Source organism: Peromyscus leucopus, chromosome 5, assembly GCF_004664715.2.
Source record: "Peromyscus leucopus breed LL Stock chromosome 5, UCI_PerLeu_2.1, whole genome shotgun sequence".
NCBI classification, from domain to species: Eukaryota; Metazoa; Chordata; class Mammalia; order Rodentia; family Cricetidae; genus Peromyscus; species Peromyscus leucopus.
In genome coordinates this window covers 56,499,704-56,526,820 of record NC_051067.1, presented here as the reverse complement: position 1 = coordinate 56,526,820, position 27,117 = coordinate 56,499,704, and the positions used below count along the sequence as shown (strand labels likewise).

The following is a 27,117-nucleotide window of genomic DNA, read 5'->3' as shown; positions in this document are numbered from 1 at the left end:
TTTTCTTCAATGGCTCAGAGGAGGTGGGTCTTCAAGCTTATTAACTATGTGATCACTTGCAAAGATACTAATGCTAGCAAAGTGGAATTATATCTTTGCAAGGGGTCCTATAACAGTCCACTGGGGTTCCTTTCGAGCAGTGTGTTGACATTGGGACATATGATGCCATCTGTCCTCGGTTATATAATCTATTCTGTAAGATAGAATGACTTTTAAAAATGGGAGTGGGAGGAAGTGCATGTGTTACATAGAGACAACATCTTTGTGAGCATGGGACTTTTAAAAAGTATTGCTTGAAAACTTATAAGGGAAGACATGGTGGCTTGTAAATTTAGAACGTAATAGGGCCAAAGGCAGAGTTAGGAGGGAGATCCACTTATGGGATTCTCTGCTTGATTATCATCTATATAGTAAGTGTTTTCTTAAAGATATGGTGTGTCTTCCAATTAAACATGCTTCTTGAGGGTGATCAAACAGGTCAAAATTCCATTGTATGCCTTATTTGGAGACACAAATTTATAAAAACAGGGGAGGGGGTGATGAGAATCTATAATATCTGCAGCTACACAGTACCATTTAGATTTAGCAAACCCTTAATTATTGAGTCCTTATAGGCAAACTGTGTAGACTAGGCAAGAATCCTCTGGTCATAGCCTGACCCTATCATTGACATCTGATGTGGGATACAGTGGGAAAATATAATTGACTCACCATTTAGAATACTGCATCTAGTCATGGAGAATATCCCTTCTCTGAGAAAGCCACCAGTGCTGAGTTTCATTACAAAAGACATATATATCAATGGCTATTTTGGCTAGAGAATGTCAATAGGGGTGACCTCTGTGTCTGGTCCAATTATCCAGCATAAAAGAGCACAATTATCGCTGGATATTTTGACAAGGAGTAAAATCAGCTCAGATTACCAGCAAGTCATGGTAGGTTTGTTTATGACTGTGGGACTCTAACCTAGATAATATAAATTAAATTTTTGATAAAATGTATGCTATGATATTACATAATCTTCTGGTATTGTATGAGGAGAGACTGTGTAATCCAAATGGAATGAGCAAATATACTGATGCTGCAGACAGGTCCCTCATTACAGTGTTCCTTGTATTAAAGTTATATATACATGTATTATACTTTATATATCTATATTTGGTATACCAGGCCATGCCACTAGATCATTAGCATTTATCCATAAGCAATTTGAAAACACAGGCCTCTTAAAGTATCTTGGAAGAAACAAGGAAATTGCTTGAGTTGTGTCTACAGAAGGGAGTTCTTGTATGGTACCTTTGTATGGATTGGAATCAGGACACACCAGAGTTTAGTTGGAATTCCATCTCTCATCTGCAAATTCCATCCTGTGATACAGTGGATCTGTTTATATCCCAAGGAACTCACGACCTTTGCAGACTGACTTCCCTCTTGGCTCCCTTAAAAGCCTTCTACAGAGACTGCATTCTCCAACTTCTTGGAGCTGCAATCTTCGAGCTTCCAGGAATGTTGGCTGCTCTTCTCATGTTTATCTTGCCTTACCAGATCACATGTATATTTTCTTGTTGTTTGAAGATCAGGAGAAACATTTATTGACAAAACCCTCCTAATCGCTACTTTCCTATAGGGTAAGAAACCTATCCATACCTACTCTAGAAAAGTCAATAAAATAGCTCTTATCTCTTAAACACTGTGCTGTGCACAAATATCCAGATTAATCAGTTTGAGGGCTAAATGGGGTAGGAGGAGGTAAAACATTCAAGGTCTATACACAGGAGCAGGTGAGACTGAAATAAGATTTTTTTATTCATAGAAAAGAGCCAAAATTTAGCCGGGTGGTGGTGGTGCACGCCTTTAATCCCAGCACTCGGGAGGCAGAGCCAGGCGAATCTCTCTGAGTTCGAGGCCAGCCTGGGCTACCAAGTGAGCTCCAGGAAAGGCGCAAAGCTATGCAGAGAAACCCTGTCTTGAAAAAACCAAAAAAAAAAAAGAGCCAAAATTTAGTACTTTTGCTCCCTGGTGTACAGACATAGCTCAAACTGATGGTGAGTTTCTAAGCAGCATGGATTGAAGGTGATGTATTCAGTTATTGGTATATGAGAGTCCAGCATCACGCATACGAGCTTCGATCAGAGCTCATAGCAAAGGCCTCCATGTTAATACTCATCAAAGAATGGGAAGCTGGGGTGAGCATTAAACCTGCAATGAGAAAGAACAATGCACAATGTGTCTGATGACTGTTTCTAATGTAAGATTTCTAGAGCTATGCCACTGAGGCTCAAATGGAAAATTTGATTTTCTGATAAGCCATATGACTTGTGTTCTTATTTTTAGAAACAGTACTTTATAATAGAGCTAAGGAAGAACAAATGAGCTATTCAAATATATTTTCCTTGGAACTTAACACATAGAGAACCCAGAGCCAATCATTCAAATATATACGTCTTTCTATAATGCAAAAAGACGACCATTTCTTTTTACTGTAAATTTTCAATGAAGCAGAAACTGATTTTGCCTTGTTTTGAATTGGGCAATTCCAGTTATGTATTTGACAATAATGAATACTTTTGCGGGACAGCGAGATGGCTCAGCAGGTAAAAGTGCTTGCTGTCATCCCAGGTGACTTGAGTTAGATCCCTGCGACCCACATGATAGCAGCACAGAATCAACTTCTGCAAGTTGTCCTCTGAACTTCATATGCGAAATATGTGCATGCACACATATACACCAAATTAAAAAGTAGTAAAAAGATAAAAACTACTCTTTTTTTTTTCCCCCGAGACAGGGTTTCACTGTGTAGCTTTGCGCCTTTCCTGGATCTCGCTCTGTAGACCAGGCTGGCCTTGAATTCACAGAGACTACTCTTAAATGATAAAGTAACTGATAGCACTTAGTGTCAGTTGTCTTCAATCATTAATTATTTACTAGCTGCTTATGATACAGGGTATGCTATGTTATCCAGAACTGGAAGGAATTTCATTTATGGGACTAAAGTTCCATGTCCAAGGAATTTGCTCTAAGTAGCATGAAAGTGATAAAGTGATTTATCATTTTATTTATTTATTTATTTATTTATTTATTTATTTATTTACTTATTTATTTATTTTCCGGAGATGAGGACCAAACCCAGGGCCTTGCACTTGCTAGGCAAGCGCTCTACCACTGAGCTAAATCTTCAACCCAGATTTATCATTTTAATAGGAGCAAAAATGACTGACTGCTTGCCATTATTTCCATCTCATTGAATAAGTGTGCTCACTTCATTATTTTTCTCAATACTATTAAAATATTAGCAATATTTTGTTAATATAGGTAATAACCCACTTTACAATTTTGGATTACATGTAATTGTGCATTCTAATACTTTCTCTACATTATTGTGCTTAATTTGAATTAATTATGAATAAATTTTCACACAAGAAGCAATTCCTTGCTTAACTTCTTTTATATTATGCATCTTTTTGTAAATTATATAGACTTGTAGATAACATAAGGAGAGTAATGATAGTCTGTTGAGTAAAATAGTGTTTTATTTACAACAACAATTGAGAAATTCTTGAGAAAAATGTTTGTCTGAGTCCTGAACACATAGAGTGTAAAGGAAATAAGATGCTTGACATTATTAAAGCCATTAAATTAGCAAGATTCAATAAGCAATTGCATATGAAGAGGGGTGAGCGCTATTGACCCGTACCACAGAGATAATGGAATTGCCTTTGGTCTGTAAGAAATTGAGCAGATTTTTGAGATGACATTGTAAATTGATCATTATACTATTTGAAAATGTGACATTGAAATACCCAGAATTTATATCCATAGGATATAGATGGAATCAAAAAATCTCCAGGAAGGATATAGACTCAGCAATGATGTTGGCTGACCCAGCACATTCCATGCAACTGATACAAGAGGGAAAGGTGCATCAGATCAAGGTGACCCTGCATCCAGTGCATCAGACCAAGGTGACCCTGTATCTACTCCCTTTTGCTGTGTCCAAGAGTAAAACTCTGAGTTTAGAAAGAGAATTCTAGAAATCTGTGTCTTCTCGGACTCTAACTGTTCTTTGACTTCCTCATAGTGAGGAAACTTTTGACAGACATGCTATTAATAAACTGTCCTTAGAAAATAAGTGGAGAACCATCAAAAATTATAAAAGTTATAAAAGTTACTTACATGTCAGCAGGAAAGTACCGAAAATTTCTATTCAAACCATCGAGGATTTTCATGTCATCTGAATCCAATTGGAAATCAAAAGCCTGTTATAGAGGAAGAGATATTATTTTAAATATATATTTATGAAGAATATTTGTCATTCTGAGACAATCTGAGGAGTTGCCCCCAATTCTTAAAGTCATCAAGCAAAACACTGAAAACCAGATTAAAAAATTAAATGGAAATATATCATCATACATAACATGTAATACGACAGGTAAAGATTTCAGAAGAATCTGGAGAAGAAGGAAAGCTGACTTGATTCAGAAGAAATAATGTCATGACATGAAAGATCCAGAGAAGTGCAGAGACAGTTTTGAAAATATGCTTCAGAAATTTTCATGGATACAGTTGCATTTGTATGTTCTACCCATGAAGAATTAGGATGAGAAAAAAATTATTTTCAATATTACTTAAAGTAGGAATTGCCCAATCATTAATGATTCCTGCTCAAAGGACTCAGAAGCTGGCTGGAAGATGACTCATTGTAGATAATCCCAATCAGATTTATCTTGAAAAAAGATGATCACTAACTGTTACAATTTTAACACATGGGTCCATCACTGATTGGTGTTACTTTAGTGTTATAGAGAAATAATACAATATCAATAAATTAAAAGCTGACAAATTTAGGTAAGAGATGGACTGCTTAATTTATTAAACTTATTGTACATTTGAAAATTCTAAAATTGAAAATTAAAGATGTGGCATATATGAAGGATGCAGCTTAAGAGCCCTGGTGTCTGGCTTCCTCTTCACCTGCATGTTCTCTCGGATTCTCTCCTCATTGAAGCTCTTGGCTAGGACCACAATTCCACGTTGCAGCTGGTATCGAAGGGCAATCAGGGCGGGTGTCCGCTTGTACTTCCTTGCTATGGCACAAAGAACTGGATCATCCAAGAGAACTGGAGTATCCTCATTAACACTAGAAGGAAAGACAAATCCCAGAAATTTGTTGCCAATTGAACACAAATGAAAATAGCCATAAGAGTCCAGAATTCTCAAATGTAGTCAGTGGACTCGCAGCTAATCATCCTCTGAGACCTTCCAGAAATGTAACCCCACCTGTACTGAGAGTAAATTCCAGAAATCTGACTGTTGTAGAACTAAGACTATGTTAACAATTGTGACTTATAGATGACTTCTGCTGTTTTTATTACCAAGTTTTATATCTCTGAGTTCCCAGTGCACCATAGGCAACCAGAATGATGTCATTCATCTTGCAGTAATCCAGCAGCTTGCTCTGGTTGAGATAAAGATGACATTCTACCTGTATATAAACAGAATAGGAGCATATAAAATTCCATGAAATCCCTTAGTAATATCAAAGAGATATTAAAGGAAAGGAAGCTGAATAAAAATAATCAATATTAGCATGAAATTTGAATTGAGAGTATCATCAATACCATGTCATGGTTTTTTTCAAATAAATTTAATATCTATTTTGGGAAGATAAAAAAGTAACATTCTTGAGATTCAGTAACCCTGCAGGTCAGATCTTGGAGGCTAAACACCATTTTTTTTTTACTGTAGGAGACATAACAAATTCCACGAATTTGTAGAGCTTTGAATATTAAATAGTAGATGAAAGCAAGGATTTGATCAAATATTCAATTGAGGTAAGGTCTGAAAGAGAACAGGAAGTTGTTAAAACTTTTACCAGTAATATTGAGTTAGTTTTTGAATCAAAAGGAGAATAAAGTAAGTACAGAGAGGGTGGGAAGGAGGGAGGGACACACACACACACACACACACACACACACACACACGCAGAAAGAGAGAGAGAGACAGAGAGAGACAGAGACAGAGACACACACAGAGAGAATAGAAAAGTATTGTCCTCTAATGATGGTGGTTATTATATTAATTCCTTTCACACAGTACTGGCAATTAAATGAAAGAAATCATAATGTAGCTTTTCTTAAAGTTGTTAAATTTGTTTGGACTTTATATCCAAATTCTTTTTACACTAATATATCAAGAAAGAAGAGTGAATAGCAATATTGTTATATATGTTAACATCAAAGGGGGGAATTTCACTGGTTTCATCCCTAGACAAAGAACTACAGTCAACCAATACTCTGGGAAGAGGAGAATTAGCCTCCCTGGAATGAGCTCCTTTACTTCTTGTCCAATTTAGAGTGGTCAACCTTGAAACCACATTCACACAATTAATAAAGACAGATTCAAAAGGCTTTAAATCAAGAAAAAAAATAACTCAATTAAAAATGGGGTACAGATCTAAACACAGTTCTCAGGAGAGGAGACTTAAATGGCCGAGAAACACTTAAAGATATGTTGTTTTCTTAGTCATCAGGGAAATGTAAATCAAAACTACTTTGAGATTTCATCTTACACCTGTCAGAATTGTTAAGATCAACAAAACAAGTGATAGCTCATGCTGGTGAGGACATGGAGTAAGGGGAACACTTATCCGTTGCTGGTGGGAGTGAAAACTTGTACAGCCACAATGGAAATCAGAGTGGTGGTTCTTCAGGAAGATGAAAATCAATCTATGTCAAGATCCAGCTCTACCACTCATGGGCATATATCCAAAGGATACTTCATCCTATCACAGAGACACCTGCTCAGTCTTTCTGTGTATAATAGTCAGAAATTGGAAACAATCTAGATGTCCCTCAACAGAAAAGTAGATTAAAAAATGTGATACATTTACATGATCGAGTATTAACTCAGCTGTCAAAAAATGAAATAATGAAATTTGCAGGTAAATGGGTGGAACTAGAAGAAAATCGTTCTGAGCAAGGTAACCCAGACCCAGAAAGACACATATGATGGATATTAAGTCAATGAAAATCAAGGTACAAGCCATAGAACCACAGAAGTTAGGTATAGAGTATGGGGGTTAGGTAAGAGCCAGTTGGGATGGAGGACACTAAGAAAACAATGCCCTCTAAATCAATTGGATCAACATGCATATGAATTTACCAAGTTTGAGGCAGCTTGCACAGGGCCTGTGCAAGGCTGTACCAGATGGTGTCCTAGAGCAGAAAGAAGTAGACAGAAGCCCCATCCCTAACACAGGATCAGTCTCCAATTGATAACCACTTGCAAGTAAAAATTTAGTTTCCTCCAAGGTATTCTCACTGGGGAAACAAACTACTCTTAAGGGTAGGCTGCACGCCCAGTAGTATATGGCCAACAGAAAGCAAATTCAGTTGTCATCTTTGGAGGTTCCTTGTCTCATAATGTCATGTTTTTTAAAAAATTTATCTATCTATCTATCTATCTATCTATCTATCTATCTATCTATCTATCCATCTACCTACCTATCTACCTATCTATCATCTATCTAATCTATTCATTATCTATCATCTGTCTATTATCTATCTATCTATAGATAAAATACATACCCCACAGGATCTTTGCATATATATTATGACTTCCAGTTTAGTGGTTTGTATGGATTTCTGAGTGTGCAAATCAGTGGGTTTCTGCTTCTAGTGCCTTTTCTTGGGCTGTTTTCCTTCTGTTAATTTGTTTTGTCATATTCTGATGTGTTAGTTTTTGTTCTATCTTATTTTATTTTATTATTATCCCTTAGAAGCCTTTTTGTTTTCTTTCTTTCTTTTCTTTTCTTTTCTTTTTCCGAGACAGGGTTTCTCTGCATAGCTTTGCGCCTTTCCTGGAGCTCACTTGGTAGCCTAGGCTGGCCTCGAACTCACAGAGATTCGCCTGGCTCTGCCTCCCAAGTGCTGGGATTAAAGGCGTGCGCCACCACTGCCCAGCTGCCTTTTTGTTTTCTAATGAGAGATAGAATGGGGATGGATCCAGCTGGGAGGGAACGTAGGGAGAAATGTAGAGGAGTAGAAACTCTAACCAAGATACATTATGTGAGAAGGAAATGCATTTCAAATAAAAGGAAAAAAAAATCTTACCTTAAAAAAAAAAAGAGATATGACTATGGCTAGCTTTACTAAATCATCAAATCTGACATCACTAGTTGCTAGATTATTTGAGTTCTGGTTTATTTGTTATTATCTCCAACTTCCTTCAGCTAAAGCTGAAAACTCCACTAATTTTTGAGTTCCTTTGATCTAATACTCTAACTATATAGTATTGGATGAGAACAGTTAATTTTGTTCTGTAGTAAGAGTGAATAGTTATTTCTATAATTTTTTTACAAGGCAAACACCAAACATACTTTATTAGCACGAAAAAGCAGCCAGAACAAGGCACAGCAAGCAGAAGCAGACGTTAGCAGTCAACCGGTTAGTATTGCATACAAATATAGTGTTTCTTTTCAGTAGCCTGGCAATAGCCAGGGGGTTGTAAAATAACCTCTGCAGCAGCTGGCATGGACCCAGGAGTGCTCACCAGTGGGCAACAGAGCACAGTGACAGACAACAAGAATGTACTTGGCTACTGTAGTGCAAATGTCTAGGACAGAGCTGAGAACTCAGTCCAACACTGAGAACGCAACACTAGACTCTGACAGTACTTCCCGAAGCGGTCACTCAAGTTATATTACGTACTAGTCTAAATGACAAGAAGGTGCCAAGGAATGTTATTTGCAGACATCATGGTTGTACAGTACCTTTAAATCTGCAGTGTAGGTTTTCTGTGAAGAATTAACTGCACTAAAATGCTATAAACTGTACTTAAGTAGTTCGGCTATGAGCTTACAACAAAGAGATAAATACTGCTGTCCAAATGATTAATTAGAGTTTAAAATAACTCAACATCAGCAACCAGTGTAGTCACTATTATCTGATGTGTCTGGGCATCTTCTGGTCTCCTTTCCCTCTGGGTTCACAAACTTAAGGGCACAGGAAAAGATCCAGTTCTGATGAAACAATGTGTGGACTGCACTTGTCAACTTAGGAAAAAAATCCACTCGAACTCCAACTGCATGCCTGTCTGCAGTCACAGCGCTCATCCCAGATGGGTACTGAGGGCTTTGAAACACAATTCTATTACTAACTCTAAGTCTGAAGTTTTAAGAACTATCTTAGAGACCTTGCCTTACTTCCGAGTCTCTTTCTCTGAGGAGAAAAGAAGACTGACCATAGACCACATCGACAATGCACAATGCCCTGTGGCCAGAAAAATTACATTTTTTTTTTCTCGAAAAGGAAGGCAGTCTTTTCTTATTTGTTTTGGACTTTCAAAGCTTGATTTATAGTTAACTACAAACATTACTACTTTTGGAAGTTTGTAGAAAAATTCTTAGAAAAAATAATTTCAAACATTAGTCACACTGTTGAAGTACTCACCCAATATTAATAATTTGTTCTTCAGTAAGAAATAGAATTCTTCATAGCAAATGCCCCAGAGCTGCCTCACTCAGGCGTCACAGCCATCTCAAACCACACTGCTCACTAACTAGCTGTGTTTCTCCGGCCCTGGACACCCGCAAACCCTCTGTTGTTTCTAGGCACCTCTGTCTGTGCAACAGAAGATCCCACTGGAGAGAGGCTAAAGACTAGGCTCACATTCTGGGTGGAAAAACCTAGCAGCCAACTCTGTGCCTCCCATGGGAATACTGTCTGATGCACGTGAGAGCAGACCCTGGGAATGCTCCTCGGGGACAGGGGTTACTATAATTTATTTTCAATGGGTTCATCAAAACATTAAACACATGTGTGCAGGTGTAGACACTTACACTTGCCTATATTATAGACTATGATATACATTAATCATTTTAAACTAGTGATTCTTAACTGTGGGTCATGATATCTTTGGGTCAAATAATCCTTTCACAGGGGTCACATATCAGATTTCTTGCATATCAGATATTTATATTACAATTCATAACACTAGCAAAATTACGAGCAAAATTATGAAGCAGCAACAAAAATAATTTTATGGTTGTGAGTCACCACAATATGAGGAACTATATTAAAGCATCAGAGCATTAGGAAGGTTGAGAACCACTGTTTTAGACACATTAATATTTATATCATTATCCCAAATATTCTAAAAGTTTAAATGTGATTTGTTATATAACTGATGTAAAAATATTACTTCTGTATTATTTCTTTGACATTTATATTCAAAAATAATATGTCATTATGTACTCAACACATCATGTCACATTTTTTTCCAACAGAGAACTCTTCCTTCCTTCCTTCCTTCCTTCCTTCCTTCCTTCCTTCCTTCCTTCCTTCCTTCCTTCCTTCCTTCCTTTCTTCCTTTCTTCCTTTTGTTTTCTGAGACAAGCTTTCTCTGTGTAGCTCTGGCTATCCTGGAACTCACTTTGTAGACCAGGCTGGCCTTAAATTCGCAGAGATCCATCTGCCTCTGCCTCCTGAGTACTGGCATTAAAGGTGAGTGTCACCACTGCCCAGCCCACATTTCTTATATGTAAGTTATGAAAAGTATCTCAGATCACAGAATCAGCACACAATAGATGTTGTCAGGCACCGGATCAACTATAATTATTACTACAATTTTCTGAGTATGGATTTCATCTACTACCAGTATTGCTGTATTTTCCACTGATCCTTTGTTGACTCAGTCTATGGCCATCATTAGGGATAAGTGGATCTTCCTTCTGAAGTGTGACTAATGACTTCATCTCCAAGTGTTAGCCTTGACTTCTCTAAACATGTTCCACACTATGGTCTCCCTTCATTATTGTTTTGCTTTACAAAGCAAAGATACAAGCTGTTCAAGAGCCCTGGATAAAGGCTCTGCTCTTAGCACCTTTTGCTCCGTAACAGGAAGATGAACAAGTAGGAAGGACACACAGACACCTGTCAATAGAACATCCAGAAAGCAAAGAAAGTCTAATGGAAAAGAGATAAAGGAGCTCACCTGGTTGCACACAGGCTTATACTTGAGCCCTGGTTTGTTCAGGATCATTTCCAACTGCCTACGATTAAAGTTGGACACCCCGATGGACTTGGCTAATCCTGCATCCTTACACTTCTCCATGGCCTGGGAAGAAAACATTGGTGGAGAATAACATACACAATTGGAATCTGGCTGATAGACATGAAAAGCTGTGTTGCTAGAAAGAAGAGTGCCAAGAAAGGAAAGTGAAGTTGACTTGTATTTATCGGTAAAACCTGATGAAGTAAATGGCAGAAAAGATGATGACAATAAGATAAAGTCCTATGCTCTCCTTAGGCAATCATGATTATTTTATAGGGAGGAAAGCAGGATACAGTTATCTTCTCCACGTTCACTTTGTTTTTGCTATGCATTTTTCCTACTACTTAAGCAGAACATCAGCAAGAAAGACCATAATGTCTACAGCAAAGAGCACTCATCCTTTTCCTACATGTGGAGTTGTGTGAACTGGACCTCTCTGCTGTTTTCAGTAACATCCACTGAATTGGTTCTTTGAATATATATATAGCTTTCAGAATACTGTAATCCTCATACACTCTAGTAATCTCCTTCCCACAGCTATTACTTGTCCTCTCTCTCTACAAGTCTCCTTCCCACATTCATTTTCTTTTGTTTTGAGGCCTTTAGAATTTAACCAGGATTATTGATGTGATCATGGATTTGGAAATGTCTGTTGGGGTCTGGTGGGTTCCTGAGTGGATACCCAACTGAAGACAATGACTGCTCCTTCCCCAGAATCTATCATCAGTAGCTAGTTCACCGGGGAACATAGGGCTCCATTAGTCCTTCTAGGATTGATGATTGACTATTGACAGACTCAATCTTGTGCAGGCCTATTTGAGGGTGGGTGGGCACCTGCTGAGGGATCATGTCTGCATTGTCTGTGTCATGCCCAGAAGACAGCATTCTTCTCTCTGTCTTGTGTCTCTTACATTCTTCCTGACCTTCCTTCTGAGATGTCCCAAGAGTCTTAGAAGGGCTGATCACTTACCTATCATATTCTCTTGCTTTCTATTTCTTTATTTCTTCTGTGGTCTTTATTATAGTCACTCACCTCCCATGTGGCACAGAGATCCACTGTGTCAAATATTAAATTTCCATGCTCATCTTGAGGTAAAATATCATCCCCTGGCTGGAATAGTAGCAGTCATTAGAGATCTTACCATTTTTACATCTCTTCCTGTAGCTATGCTCCTAGATAAATTTATGGCTGGAAATTAAACCCCTAACCTAGATGGAACAACTTTTCATATATTAATAAAGTGACTTTCACTTTGCTTTTTCATATGTTATGTGTGATAATAAACAATGCATTTGCATGTCCTGCGGGTACTAGTTGACATGTTACTTTTAATACACCTGCTCATTTCCCTGTTGTGATGTCCATTTTTCTCTGACAATGTCACTAGCATCATTGCACTGATTTCAGGCAATTGTGAGTTGGAATCTTGACACAGGATAAATAATCAGGGCTCCAATCTGTGGCCTTTAATGTTCCTACTGCATGAATGATAGAAAGTCAGGAAAGTGAGAAAAAGTCAATTGTTTCTTTGCAAGATGAACTTTGATATTGGAACATACAGGAAACCATCAAATATTAATGAGCATGAGCTTTGAGCTAAAGGCCTTATTTATCATCAATAGAAATGGCTGAAACAAAACTGACCAAACTTTTGATAATACAGAGGAAGGGTAGTGGAGATATTTGCAAAGACTACTCCTTAGCTTTGTTCATTTACTTGATGTGGTAAACTTTTTCACATAAGTTATCCTAGGTAGTATTTTTAAGTTTTCTTTTTCTTTTTCTTTTTTTTTTGTTTGTTTTTTGTTTTTTGTTTTTCGAGACAGGGTTTCTCTGTGTAGCTTTGTGCCTTTCCTGGAGCTCACTTGGTAGCCCAGGCTGGCCTCGAACTCACAGAGATCTGCCTGGCCCTGCCTCCCGAGTGCTGGGATTAAAGGCGTGCGCCACCAATGCCCGGCCCTTAAGTTTTCTTTTTACATTTTATTTATTTTTCACTTTTTTTTGTGTGTGTGTGTATGTGTGTGTGTATACAACACAGTGGATGATCAGAGGACAACTTGTAGGAATCAGTTCTTTCCTCCCATCATTTCTACAGCCACACCTTGTTGTTCTATAACTTGTATAAGTAAAGTGAGATTTATGAATTTTATGTATTAAATCTATCTACTCACACAATGAACATCATGTTGACAGCTGAAGTTAGACAGTTCGATATTACAAATTACTTACTTTCAGAGACACTGGGAAATGAATGAGATAGAGGTCAACGTAGTCCAAATTAAGCTTTCTCAGTGAACTTTCCAAGCTGGGTCTGACCAACTCTGGACGATGAGAAGTTGACCAAAGCTATAGAGTATGAACAATGGGAGTTGTGCTGGATTAATAAGTTACCATTATCAACGGCTTTCTGTTATTTGGTATTGAGAAATTTTCAACTGCTTAAAAACTGACCACAAGAAAAATACTCACTTTCATCCTGAATGTCTTATGGTGGTGTCCATCTACATAAACTCTCATATGTGTGGCTTTTATTAATAAATATGACAACAATTGAAGGAAAATTCTTGATATACAAACACATTATCAATTTGTGCTATAATTGTGTCTTATAGAGCAATTTAATATTTTAATTCTCTCAGCTTCTGAACTCAATGGGGGAAGATTCAGTATCCCTTTAATTTATATAACTAAAGAAAAGTTTTTAATATTTTAATATATTGTGGACATAGTACTAGACACTTTAGCTATTTCCTATTTAACACGCAAAGGGTTATTTTATAATGTTCTGTCTTATCTATAAATATGATTTATATTCGTAATTATAATGTTTGGAGAATCACTCAGCATATAAGGGAACTTGTTGTCCCAACAGAGTCCTCTCTGATAATGTAGTTCATGTTAAATCATAGTGCTTTCAGCAGAGTCTCAGATAAGCAAGTGGACTTTACATTAAGCTTTTAAGTTTAAATATAGCAATGCTGAGAAAGAAACATCACCTCCCATGTTTAATACTGAATGTAATATGTGGGCATGCATGAATAAAAGATGGCCTATAAACACAATTCACCAACTACAGATTTAATTGTACCATGTCATCTGAATACACCCCCTTCATTAATTTGCACAATTATGCACTGTATATATGATACCTTTGAAGTATAGAATATATCTTCCCTTTTCACAGTGCCATCTTCAATCTTGCTTCGAATAGCCTGTCCCACCTCTTCTTCATTTTGGTAGAAGTGAGAACAATCAATATGGCGGAATCCAACATCTATAGCTACTTTGGTGGAATCCATAGACTTTTTCTTGAGATGCTAAAGAAACAGAAATAAACAGTATTTAAAGATCTCCATGATTAAGTTTGGTACAAGCAGTGACTTTTAGAGGGAACAATTTCCCCCATGTTTTCAGTTAGTTCTGCTTGGAGTGATGGATCCATTCAAGTTTTACTGGGTCTTTCCTACATCAATAAAAACATTGGTAAGAGGTCTAAGTTCCCAGATACCAGCAGACTCTAGTCTGAAAATAGTGACTAGTATGCTGTGTTAACCTTTTTCTAAGCAGTTAAATAATATACATGTCACAAATAAGTATGCACAGTAAAGATTAATCCTCAAAAGACATAGATTTATACATAAGAAACTATCCAGATCATAAAGAAAAACTTCAAGTGTCAGATTTTACAACAAAATTCATAATTTTAGGAAAATTATAAATAAAGCAAAATTTAAAATTATTGTCTTTTCAAAAATTAAAATGAAAAAATAAAATTATTGTCTTTTCTATCAAGTTTGATTAAAAATAAAAAATGGTGAAACAGACTTATTCTTATTTATTCACTAATTAGAATTTACCTTTTATTTCATGCTTTAATTTTAAGGGTAAGAAGAATAAAATAACTGTAAACATTCTTTTTATGAAACAGTATTAAAATTTTTTCCAGACAAGTAATAGCCATATTTCTTAAATAAGAACCAGTTAAACAGATGATGGTTGCCCTAAAGGAAAAGCCTCAGAGGAAGTAGCTAGAGCTGTTGAATGTGTCCTGTGGCTTTGGGAGCTCCTACAGGCATCTGTGTGACTAGCGAAATAATGAAACCACTATGAAAACATTTCCATGTTTTATTAAGCCCTTCAGAAACCAAACATGGGAACTCATCAGTTGAATATATATGACTGTTCTTAACCTTGTAATTTCATAGAGATCTAAAGGTGTTTTTTTTTTAATTTTAAGTCAAGAATTTAACATTATACTGGAAGAAAAAAAGCAATCATCAATTTTATATAACCATGAACCTGCAAGCTTCAATAATGACTTAGCAAGATATGCCCACTGCTACAATAGTGGCATGAATATTATGGGAATAACTAATTGTTTTTTTGATTTAAGCCCTAGTCCACAAGACAAATCCCATACCTGGCATCCTTACTGGGCTCATGAACCTGTAATCAGACAGGTCTTAGGCCCTAAAGAAGAACCTAAATAGATATAGAATTGAACTAACTCTTAATGACTTATCCTTATAGCCATAGATTAATGCATCTCTCAACTCTCATCAGAGAAGGTAATCAGGATATATTGTATGAGACAATAATCCATTTTCAATAAAAGGGAAAAACTAAAAAGCCACAAATCTGAAAGAGAACAATGAAGTATGTATATCCAGAAAAGTGATGTCTACTTTTAGCATTTTTGTAGGAAACTAAAACAAACTGTGCTACTGGCATGAAAATGGACACATAGATAAGTGGAATAGGGTGGTGGTGGCACTTGGAAGGCAGAGGCAGGTGGATCTCTGTGGATTCAAGGCCAGCCTGGTCTACAGAGTGAGATCCAGGACAAGCACCAAAATTACACAGATAAACCCTGTCTCTTAAAACAAAACAAAAAAAAAATGGTGAATGATGAATAGACTAGACTTCAGAGAAGTGAATTTATATTCTTCAAATGACTCTCAACAAAGACACTGAAGCATGAATAAGAAAAACACAGCGGAGCGCACTTCCACCTTGGCGGCGCACCGCGCGCCGCGCGACCGGCTCCGGCCAGGTGTGGGGAAGATGGCTCAGGGGCGGCGTCACCCGTGGACGCCGAGTCACCCCGCCCCGAGTGTTACAGCCCCCCCCCCGACAGCGCCGGAGGGACCGGCGGCTCCTGCAGCGGCCCCCGAACAGCGGAGGATGAGGCTCCTGCTCCCTCCCCAATTGCTGGTCGCCTACGAGGAAGGCGCGACAAACCAGCCAAAGACAGCGAGTCTTCCTGGAGGCTCGGAGGTTCCAGGAGACGATGAAAGACCCACCCAATTGCCTAATGCAGCCTTTCCCCTCACCCGCCCGAACTGGGACTCCGCGACCCCGAAGGTAGGGAGCACCTACGTCTCTATCGCCAGTTGCTCTTAGCGGGTCTCCGAGGGGCTCTAGACCCCCCTACCAATTCGGCTCAGGTTACCAGGAAGAGACGCCGGCGTTTTTAAAAAGACTTAAAAAGACAAAAAAAGTATTTAATAAGAGAAACAAAAAAAAAAAAAAAAAAAAAAAGTCCTGGCCACTGTAGTGTCTCAGGGACAGGTCAGAGAGGGAGTTAGGACTAGAGATCTTGACAAAGACCAGTGTGCTTACTGTAAAGAAAGAGGACATTGGGCTCGTGACTGCCCACAGAAGTCTCAAGGGTCTCGGAGAACTAAGCCAAGGGCCAAGGACCTCCTCAATCTGGAGGATTGGGGAGGTCACGGCCAGGAGACCCCCCCCTGAGCCTAGGATAACTCTCAAGATTGGGGGGCAGCCAATGACCTTCCTAGTGGACACCGGGGCTCAACATTCAGTCCTGAGCCATACCGGAGGCTCTCTCAGTGACTGCACAGCTTTGGTCCAGGGGGCCACAGGTAGCAGGAGGTATCGATGGACCACCGAGAGAAAGGTTCAGCTGGCATTTGGACAGGACCCAAAGGGACCCCCCTACAAGTCCTAGCCTTTTGAACTGTTCGTGGACGAGAACTCAGGCTTTGCAAAAGGAATGCTGGTACAGAGACTGGGGCCATGGAAGAGACCTGTAGCTTATCTATCCAAGAAATTAGACCCGGTAGCTGCAGGATGGCCCCCCTGTCTGTGCATGGTAGCCGCCCTTGCTGTTTTGCTCAAGGATGCAGGGAAACTGACTTTGGGGCAGCCATTAACTGTGTTATCCTCCCATGCGGTGGAAGCTCTGGTCCAACAGCCCCCAGATCGAGTGGTGTTCAGACCAGTTGTCTCCCTCAACCCCGCAACCCTGCTGCCCTTGCCAGACCCATCCAAGGAGCACAATTGCCTCCAGATTCTGGCGGAGGCCCATGGCACCCGCTCCGACCTAACAGATTTTATCTGGTTCACGGATGGGAGCAGCTTCCTCCAAGAAGAAGAACGGAGGGCCGGAGCAGCCGTCACCACCGAATCGGAGGTAGTTTGGGCCTCACCACTGCCACCTGGAACATCGGCCCAAAAGAGCAGAGCTGATCGCGCTGACCCGGGCCCTCCGGATGGCAGAAGCCCGGAGGACCAGGAACTAGCAAAGAAAATGGGGGCAGAATAGAGCCCCGAGCGACAAGCTTACAACATAGATGGACAGAGGCCTTCCTTACCAAAAAGAAGACCGCAAACGTGGTAACCAAAAAAACTCCTGGATGACATCTTTCCCAGGTATGGAATGCCCCAGATATTGGGGTCAGACAATGGGCCCGCCTTCGTCTCCCAGGTAAGTCAGAAGGTGGCCAGGCTACTGGGGATTGATTGGAAACTTCATTGTGCATACTGCCCCCAGAGCTCAGGACAGGCAGAACGTGCAAATAGAACCATTAAGGAGACTTTAACCAAATTAACGCTTGCAACTGGCACTAGAGATTGGGTGCTCCTACTCCCCCTAGCCCTTTACCGAGCCCGGAATACTCCTGGGCCTCATGGCCTAACCCCGCTTGAGATCATGTATGGGGCTCCCCCACCAATTGCAAATTTCCTTCACCCTGATATCTCCTCTTTTGCCACTAGCCCTACCCTAGAGGCGCACCTCCAAGCCCTCCAATTGGTGCAAAAGACGGTGTGGAAACCCCTGCCTACCGGGAGCAACTGAACCGCCCGGTGGTGCCTCACCCATTCAAGATTGGGAACTCTGTCTGGGTCCAACGCCATCAATCCAGAAACGTAGAGCCGAGATGAAAAGGACCAGACACCGTCCTGTTAACTACTCCCACTGCACTCAAGGTTGATGGGATAGCGGCTTGGGTCCACGCATCGCATGTGAAGGCTGCCAAGGAACCCGACGAAACTGAGGGCACCGAGACATCTAGTTCAACGCTCTCTAAACCCACTAAAGATAAGACTCACCCGGGGGTCCCCTTGATCCCCCTAATAGTCCTCCTGACATTAGGAGGGGCATCACCAGAGAGCCTGTTTCCCTGACGCTGGTCCTGTTACTGGGAGGAATTACCATGGGCGGAATAGCTGCCGGGGTAGATACAGGGACCGCAGCTCTTATGGAGACCGGCCAATTCAGACAGCTCCAAGTAGCCATGCTCAACAGAGATGGTTTAAAGGATGGTTCCAAAGGTCACCATGGTTTACTACCCTTGTCTCCACCATTATGGGCTCCCTAATCATCCTCCTGCTCGTTTTATTGTTCGGGCCATGTATCCTCAATAGATTGGTGCAATTCATCAAGGATAGGGTTTCTGTTGTCCAGGCCTTGATCCTAACCCAGCAATATCAGAGGCTCAGACAGTCAGAGATGGAGCTGACCCCTTATTCTCCATCCTAAAATGAAAGATTCCATTTGGTACAAAAGAAAATGGGGGAATGAAAGACCCCCGCTCCATTATGAGGACATGGGGCGTTGGGCCGATGAAATGTCCCCCCCCCCAATAACTTAGCCTAAGAAACGCCATTCTGAAGGAATCAGAAAAACAGGAGTTCACAGCCGTAGCCAGCCACCCGGCCTTGAGAGAGATAACTATGGCCAGCCATCCGGCCTTGGGAGAGAGAGATAACTGTGGTCGGCGGCCTTGGGAGAAAGACAGTTGAGTCAAATCAGGATATTTTATGGCTGGCCCCCTGGCCTTGAGGAATAAGCAGCTGGCCTGGGCAAGGCCAGATCAGCCACACACATACGACCCCAAGTTCACCGTGGCCTTCTTTGAAACAACCAATAGGGACCCTGTAACTATGCTTCTTGCTTCTGTAACCGCGCCTCTGCCCTGGAATCCCATAAAAAGTCCCCTTTGCCCTAGGAAGGCGCGCAAGTCCTCCGAGAGACTTCGCCCCGGGTACCCGTGTATCTAATAAACCCTCTTGCTTTTGCATCTGAAAAAAAAAAAAAGAAAAAAAGAAAAACACAGGTTTTTCAACCAACGAGAACTAGGAACACTGAATATCTCTACACACAGGATGGAAATGGGACTAAAATCTGCTACCTGCTAGAAATATCAGTCAAAATGAACCAAAGACATTATTATAAGAACTGAGATGATAAGGCTACTAGAAGGAACATGAAGCAATCTCTTTAAAACATTGCATAGGTAATTTTTGGATATGTCCTCCAAGGCCCAGGACACAATAGCAAAAGTAGACAAATGATAGTATACCAAGTCAAGAATCTTTTGCATAATAATGGAAACAGTCAACAGTGTAAAGAAAACAATCTACGGAATAGGAAAAAGTGTCAGCCAATTATCTCATAAAGACTAGTACCCAGAATTTATATCAAACTCAGAAATAACAAAAATCAAGTAATTAAACATAAAATGCATGAATGGCTTGAATAAACATATTTCGATGGTTAACAAATAAAATGGTTATGTAATATATATTATCAGATAGTCATAATAAGTAAGTTTTAATTTTTCTTCTTTTCTTTGAAGCAAATCAAAATTGAAGGAAGATATTTGATCTCTGGATGAGAATAGTGAGTGATTACATGATCAGACACTGGTACAGAACACACACACAATTGGCCTCTTTCTTCTTACATGGCATAGCTCTAACCTGGTGAAACAGAGAACCAGGAGCCCATGAGAACTGCACAGGCATTGGTAACTTCCATTCTCTTAGATCTGTCTTCATTCCAGTCTCAACCCCAGCCCCATCCCTGTTACCTCTTCAGTTGCATAGGTGCCAAATCCCAGTACAGGAATGGAGTGGCCATCATTTAATTCCATTTTCTGAGCTTTGGAATTCATCCTCATTCACTGCTCTGACCTAGCAGACTGTCTTTCTTCTGCTGCTCTCACAGGGCAGTGAACAAGTGTAAATTATAGCTCCAAATGTATGACTAATCAGTGATCAATGGCGTGGGGGTGGAGTAAGTTCCAACAGTATTCTACTTATAAGGAAAGAATTAGCACTAGTCCACTTATTTTTATACAAAAGAGAATTGTTAGAAACTCCCACATAGTGACTCCCAAATGATATTATTTAATAAATGTTGTTATAGAATACTCCACACATTATTTTAGATTGCTGCAAGAGACTGAGTGATTACTGAGCATTTCTAGAGTATAAAAGCTGAGATGTGCACTTTCTTAATTTTTTGTTGTTATAAAGAAGACTCTTCTTGTTCATTCACTATGTGACTTACCAGAATATTTCAACATCCTACAATGGTGGCCTCTGCTTCTCTTCCATTTTCATTTGGTTCAATTTTTCTATAAGTAATGCCTACAAAAATCTTAAATACTTTTCTAAATGGAATGATCCCCAGTTCCCTGTGAAGGTGATCAGGACACGATGTTCATTTTCCCACTTTCTTCTTGTGCTTTATACTTCTGGCAGAAATGAAGAATTGGAGATGTGTCATTATATTTTCTTACATAGAACATTTTGGAGATTCAGGTGAAATTTAAGGTTGATTTAAATAACAGAAAGTGACATAAAACAGGCTACAATGGAAAAAATTGCTATAGAATTAAACAAACATTTTTATTAATCTACATGGAAACTACCACATTCTCCAAAGCTGAATTAAGAAGAGGTTTTATGTATCTAAATTACTGGTGTTGATCCAATCTGTTTTCACTGAGAAATTTTCCATATCCATTAACAAATTGCTGAGTTATTGGTTTTGAGAGACAAATGACTCATCTCTACATTGTGTAAAGAAATTCCATCCACAAAATCACATGGGGGGAGACATACAGATACTTTTCTTGCATTCAACACTATGCAAAATATCTTCATTCTTTACACATATTTAGGAGAGGATTCTGCTATTTATCCTAACTCTCTGTACGCAGAGGCAGGTAAATTTCTGAGTTCGAGGCAAGCCTGGTCTACAGTACAGCCAGGGCTATGCAGAGAAACCTTTTCTCAAAAAAACCAACCAACCAACCAACCAACAAACAAAACAAACCAAACCAAACCAAACAAACAAACAAACTAAGGTTTTGGATAGTCACTCTGGTCATCACAGTTTCTGAGGACAGTTCTCTGTCCTAATTGCTTTTGTCACTTTAGAGCTACCTGTCCTACATATTTAAACTCAAATCTTTGTGGAGAAAATTCTTTATTCTCAAACAAATCTTCTATTATTCTTCAAATAATAGACATTTTTTTCATAGACACTGTCATAATGATAAAGCACAATCACAAAAATATTGTCATCTATATTCCAAAGTGGCACAGGACAGTTGTTCAACTGTACTGAAGTCTGAGTGCTATCTATCTTATTTGATTACACACCATTTGAACCTGATCCATCAAAACTAGTACTGTAAACAGAAATACAGTAAAACAAGTGATAAAGTTCACACTGAAAAATTTCCCAACATAGAAAATGTCTAGACCAGAGAGATTTCCTTTTGAATTAAAGTGATCATTTTAAAATAATTGGAAACAATGATTGCTTAATTCTTCCAAAAGAATTCCTAGTTTGTTTCATGAGGCCAACATTACCCTAATACTAATCCAGTCACAAAATCTACAAAAGTGAAGACTGTAGAACAATATGAAAACTGGTGTGAAAAATTTTTAAAAATACATAGGTACTCCAAATTGAGGAGTGTATTGCAAGAATCAAACACAATAAGGAGATTCTATATAGAAATTTAAGGATGATCCTATATAGAAACTTTGTGAAGTGTAATACATATTGGGGAAAACATGGTCTTGTCAACTGATTCAGAAAACCATTTGGTAACATGTAACTTTCAGATGTTAAATAGCAAGCAAACTTGGAAACTCCTCAACACAACAAAGGGTATAAGAAGTAGCTTTGGACATCCACTAATGGTCTTGTTATCTATTCTTTGTCAACATTTAACATCATAATATATATATATATATGTATATATATACATATATATATATATATATTAATTACAGTTTCTGAGGAGACACTGCACTGTCCTGATTTGTTTTGTCACTTTACAGATACCTGTCCTACATATATAAACTCAGCCTTGGGGAGAAAATTAGGATATATATATATATATATATATATATATATATATATATATATATATATATATCACAAATAGTGTGTATTTGATAACTGAATGTTTAAGTATTTAAAAGTTATGCTCTTTTCTCAGAAAGGCAAATATCAAATACTATAAGATACTCAACTTCTAGGTTTGTGTCCAAAATATTTCAAAGCAAGTCATTAGAAAGATATTTGCATGGTAGTGCTTATGTAGCCTTATTCACTAAACTCATAATAGTGGGAGACAGCCAACATTAGGATAAAGAGATGAATGAGTAAAGAAAACTACAGCACATACATATGCAACATTATTCAGCTTTGGAGAAGAGATTCAGATCTCATCCAATGATAACTTTGAGTTATTTCTCTGAAGTTGAACCTATTTATGAATACATATTTATTATATAGAAAAATGAGTTTATTTTCATAAGATGACAATCTCATATGCACATGCAGCAGTTTGCCTTGATGAGATATATCTACACATCACACAAACTTACTTTTCCCTCCTTTTTCTCTGCTTGAATCCCTTTCTTTTTATCTAGTATCTCCTTTTAATGCTCAGGACACCAGTTCCCCATAGATTCCGCATATGGAAGTAATATCTGGCTCTTTGGGAGCTTGAATTATTTTGCTTATTTCTATAGACTAACCTCAATTTTCATCATATTAGTAATGCTCTTACTTCTCAAAACAGAAAACCTCAGCCTATTATTCATACAGAGGAGGCACAAAACCTCAGTAGCCTCAGTAAACTTGGAGAGGAATTACACAGTGCTAATCCCACTTCCTTATGTCATAATTTACCACAAAGTCACACTGATCAGAAGAGTATGACAGTGTAATAGAGATGTGTAATTCTGAGGAATAAAATGAAAATATCCAGAAATTAACCCTTATTTATGTGGTATTATGATGCTTGACAACGCAACCAATAAGGAAGGAATCATCTTTCAGAAAATGGTGTTAAGGAAACTTGACATCTCACTATAAAACAGTGAACTTAAACTGTCTCCCAGTCTGTACAAAAACTATCTTTAAATGGATCAAAAACTTAGGTATAAGAACAAAACCTTCAACACCAATGAAGGGAAAATAAGAAAAAAATCTTAGTGAAACTGGATTTGACTGTGATTTCCTGGTTAGGACATTGAAAACAGGCAGCAAAAGGAAAAATAGACTTTTTTAGTTTATTTGCTTTATATATATGATTGTTTTGTCTGCATGTTAAGTCTGTGTAACACATGTATACCTGTTGCTCATGAAAATCAGAAGATGGTGTCAGATACCACAGAACTGGAGGTATGGATGGTTGTAAGCCCCCATGTAGGTGTGGGAAATAGAACTGGGTATCTCTGAAGGAGCAACAAGTGCTATTAAATGCCACCCTATCTCTTCAGTCTCACCCTTAGATAAATTTAACTTTATCAAAACTTAAAACATTGCAACAAAGGGGGAATACCTTTCTGTGAGTTGCTGTCAGGGAGGTCCCAGGAACTCCCCCAAACAATACAGATGATTACCATTGCTCTTGGATACTCACTAGAGTTCAATAGTAAAACTTTATTACTCAACATGTCACACAATTGGGTCACAGAGCATAAAGAAATCAAGCTGGAGCCAAACTAGAAGCTTCTTCCCCTTTGGCTACTCTTCATAGTTCTTGTAGGTGCTGTGAGGATTACTGGGGAAGAAAAGTCATCATCAGTCTTACCTAGATATGAATCTTGCCATCTTTGATATGGACATCATTGGCAAGATGTGTTTTCCTATGCAACAGTGGCATGCTTGTTATGGTGTGACCAATTGCTTTCTAATTGGGGCTGAGGTTTGCTCCACAGGAAGAAACCAGGCTGATTTTATAAATATGGTCAAGAAGACCCTATGGTTGGGAAGGAACCTACTGTTAGTGTTTTGGTAAATGGTCTTATTGTCAAACTTCCTCATAAATACTAATGTTTATTAGCTTTGCATCCAACTTTTATCAGGAAAGTTCTTACTATAGCAGGTGATGGTTAATGTACGTAACTGGCTTCAAGTTGGACCAAGAATAAGTGATGGTAGAATTCTCAGCCTTAAATGGAACCATCTCTTCCAGTCTCAGGGAACATGGTGGAAAAGAGGTTGGGAAAATGTAAGAACCAGAGACTGGGGAAGTTGTACACCAAAAGGATATCCTTTGAACATGACATAGACATTGTGTTCATGAACACATTGTAACTGTAGTTATCTGCACAAGACCTGCACACAACTAGGTCTGTCAACATATTTCCATAGATGGGAGAGTGGCCCATGAGGCCCCAGTTCTCCCTGAGGGACTATTGGCAATTAATGGCTCTTGGGCGAGAGAGTATTATTTTCTTTAGTGGTGTAGCCACTGGGAAGTTGTCTGTGCTCAAATAAACAAACCCCTACCCGTGCTGTGGCAAGAAGTCCCAATTAAACTTAGGGGATCACACACTAAAATAAAACACAAAAGTAGAAGGGGGCTGTTAGGAAGAAAGATTGTAAAGGATGAAGGAAGAAGGTGAGAGATGGGAATGGAGAATAAGACATTAAATTCATTATAAAAATATATAAAAGGCTGTCTGCCTTGAGTCTGGCGCCTTAGACCACTCAGCTAGAGACTATAGTAAATGAAGACCACATGAGAAAAGGAAGAAACAAAGTGCTAGAGAGGCCCACAGAAATCCACAAAGATACCCCCACAAAAGACTGCTGGCAATGGTCGAGAGACAGCCGGGACTGACCTACTCTGGTGATGGGATGGCCAAGCACCCTAATAGTTGTGCCAGAAACCCCATCCAAGTACTGAGGAATCTGGATGCAGACATCCACGACTAGGCCCCGGGTGGAGCGCTGGGAGTCTAATTAGCGAGAAAGAGGAGGGTTTATATGAGTGAGAATTGTTGAAACCAAGGTTGGATAAAGCACAGGGACAAATAGCCAAACGAATGGAAACACATGAACTATGAACCAAAGGCTGAGGGGCCCCCAACTGGATCAGGCCTTCTGAATAGGTGAGACAGTCGATTGGCTTGATCTGTTTGGGAGGCATCTAGGCAGTGGTACCAGGTCCTGGGCTCACTGCATGAGATAGCTGTTTGAAACCTGGGACTTATGCAGGGATGCTTGGCTCAATCTGGGAGGAGGGGACTGGACCTGCCTGGACTGAGTCTATCAGGTCAATCTCAGTCCTCGGGGGTGGCCTTGATCTGGAGGTGGTGGGAATGGGGGTGGCTGGGGGAAAGGGGAGGGGGCAGGAAGGGGGAGAACAAGCTGTTATGTAGAACTGAATAGTATTGTAAAAAAAATCCTTGTTAAATAATAACAAATATGTTTGGAAATGTAGAAGTGAACAATAAAAAAAAAAAACAAGTTTGTCACACCAAATAAGACTGTCCTGGGAGTCAAATGACAATCCCAGTGTGGATAAAATATTCACAAATCGTTTATCTAATGAGGGATCAATACAAAGTATATGAAAGATCCTTATTAACACAATTACAAAAGATTCAACATGTCAATTTGTGTATTGCAAAAGCTTAACAAGTTTCTTTTAAAAGAAAATTCTCAAGGTTTATCAGTGATATACAATAAACTATGAAAATGAAAAACAAAATCACAATCAGATCATTGTTTGGGTAAAGAAAAGGATACTTAGGGAAAATTCCAAATGACTAGAATTCATGTGAACAATGTTGGGAATGAAATGTTAATTAGTTCTGTACTTAGAATGCTCCATGATAGCTGTACTTTGGGTTCTGATGCTATACAGCTGTACTTTGAGTTTGTTGCTATACAGCAAGAAGAAGAAAAAGAATAAAGCCTTAAGCAACAGATGACTAGAGAACATCAGATGACACACATCATCCAGCCCCAATGACTAGGGAAGTGGTTTTCCGTTCTCCTTCCTCTGGGCCTGGGTATGGAGCACAGTCCATTCCTGAACAAGGGGTCTTGAAGGACACTTTGAAACAAATGTGCTGGGGTCACAGATCCAAGAGGCCAGTACTGCCTCCACAGCCAGCTTCTCAGTATGCTTAAACACCACATGATAATTTACTGATATAATGAATGTTATACTTGACATAGAATAGGTGATGGATCTAACATAAACAGCATCAGCATCTTCCCCTTGAAGTTTGGTTTTGGCATCCTCTGTTTTAAGTACCAAGAATAATCTACTGCTTGAACATAGTAAGTGGAAATTACTGAAATAAATAATCCCCGAGCTTTAAACTGAGAGGCATCCTGATTAGTCTGATGAAATCTGGTGCCAATCTTTTCTGTTTCGGTGAAATGAGAATCAACCCCTTTTCTGTGTAAACAACTCATGTCTAAGTCATTTACTGGCATCCTGCTTTAGGATGACTTCTGTGCTATTTCAATGGATGCCTTGCAGTAAAACTGATTTGTTAGCTTAAAACATTTCACAATTAAAATGTTATCCTACTCACTTCACTGTGACATCATGCAGGCACTGGCATTTTCTCACAATAACCAGTGCAGGGCAGTAAATAATTTTTTAGAGAAAGAAAACAAACTTACTCTACAGTATGGTTATACTTTATTTTGGGGGCGCTAATATTGCTAATTTATTTTTTGCTTAATTTTTTTA

At 38.9% G+C, this 27,117-nt stretch overlaps 1 protein-coding gene and 1 pseudogene across 1 annotated transcript; one reads left to right on the top strand and one right to left on the bottom strand.

The window, feature by feature from the left end:
* LOC114707847 overlaps positions 1-27,117 on the top strand; it is a 74,621-nt pseudogene that overhangs the window by 17,694 nt on the left and 29,810 nt on the right.
* On the bottom strand, positions 1,924-20,394 carry LOC114708076 (aldo-keto reductase family 1 member C18). Its single transcript, XM_028891076.2, has 9 exons — positions 20,173-20,394; positions 14,203-14,370; positions 13,283-13,399; positions 12,086-12,163; positions 10,993-11,115; positions 5,373-5,482; positions 4,972-5,137; positions 4,174-4,256; positions 1,924-2,199 (listed from the first exon to the last, which is right to left on the bottom strand). Exons 1-9 carry the CDS (start codon positions 20,260-20,262, stop codon positions 2,157-2,159), a joined length of 978 nt encoding a protein of 325 aa, XP_028746909.1. The 5' UTR covers positions 20,263-20,394; the 3' UTR covers positions 1,924-2,156.